The sequence below is a fragment of the Penaeus monodon genome, chromosome 25 (genome assembly GCF_015228065.2).
Source record: "Penaeus monodon isolate SGIC_2016 chromosome 25, NSTDA_Pmon_1, whole genome shotgun sequence".
In the NCBI taxonomy this organism is placed as follows: Eukaryota; Metazoa; Arthropoda; class Malacostraca; order Decapoda; family Penaeidae; genus Penaeus; species Penaeus monodon.
This window is the reverse complement of record NC_051410.1, coordinates 18,297,955-18,298,426: the sequence shown is the minus strand read 5'-3', so window position 1 is coordinate 18,298,426 and position 472 is coordinate 18,297,955. Positions and strand designations below refer to the sequence as shown.

Genomic DNA, 472 nt, shown 5'->3' with positions numbered 1-472 from the left:
CCAAATAACAGTTACTAATATTCAGTATTCATTAATATTCACCTCTACACAGGTTTCAATTTCTGGATATTCCATCATAGTTTGTAACACAATCTGGAAATATTTGGAAAGTACATTAAAAATTAAAGAAATATGAAATTTAACTAAATTTATCTCACATTAATTATTACTACTAAAGTAAAAAATGGAAAAGAAAACTGTTTTATATATCAAATACAAATTAAAATTGTTGAATCAAAATTTCTGCTTTTAGAACCAATTACTCTAAGCTTTCCACCCTTTTATTCTTATGTGCAGAAAGTCAGCCCTCAAAAAAAATCTAACTAACGATCTAGAACCAACAGGAAAAAAATTAGTATGACAAAAGTCTAAGAAAAAATTTATTTTTTACATGTCTTTCCAAGTGCAATACTTTTGGACTCAAAACTGATCTCTTAGTAATGAGAATATACAAAGAATGGCTGAAGCAGCT

The 472-nt window shown here is 26.9% G+C and overlaps 1 protein-coding gene across 1 annotated transcript in view; it reads right to left on the bottom strand.

The window, feature by feature from the left end:
* Positions 1–472, bottom strand: part of LOC119589095 (mitochondrial Rho GTPase 1-like) — a gene marked incomplete in the record, with an annotated part of 21,050 nt that overhangs the window by 18,243 nt on the left and 2,335 nt on the right. The window contains 1 exon segment of the mRNA XM_037937670.1: positions 43–93. Coding sequence (XP_037793598.1) covers positions 43–93 — 51 coding nt within the window.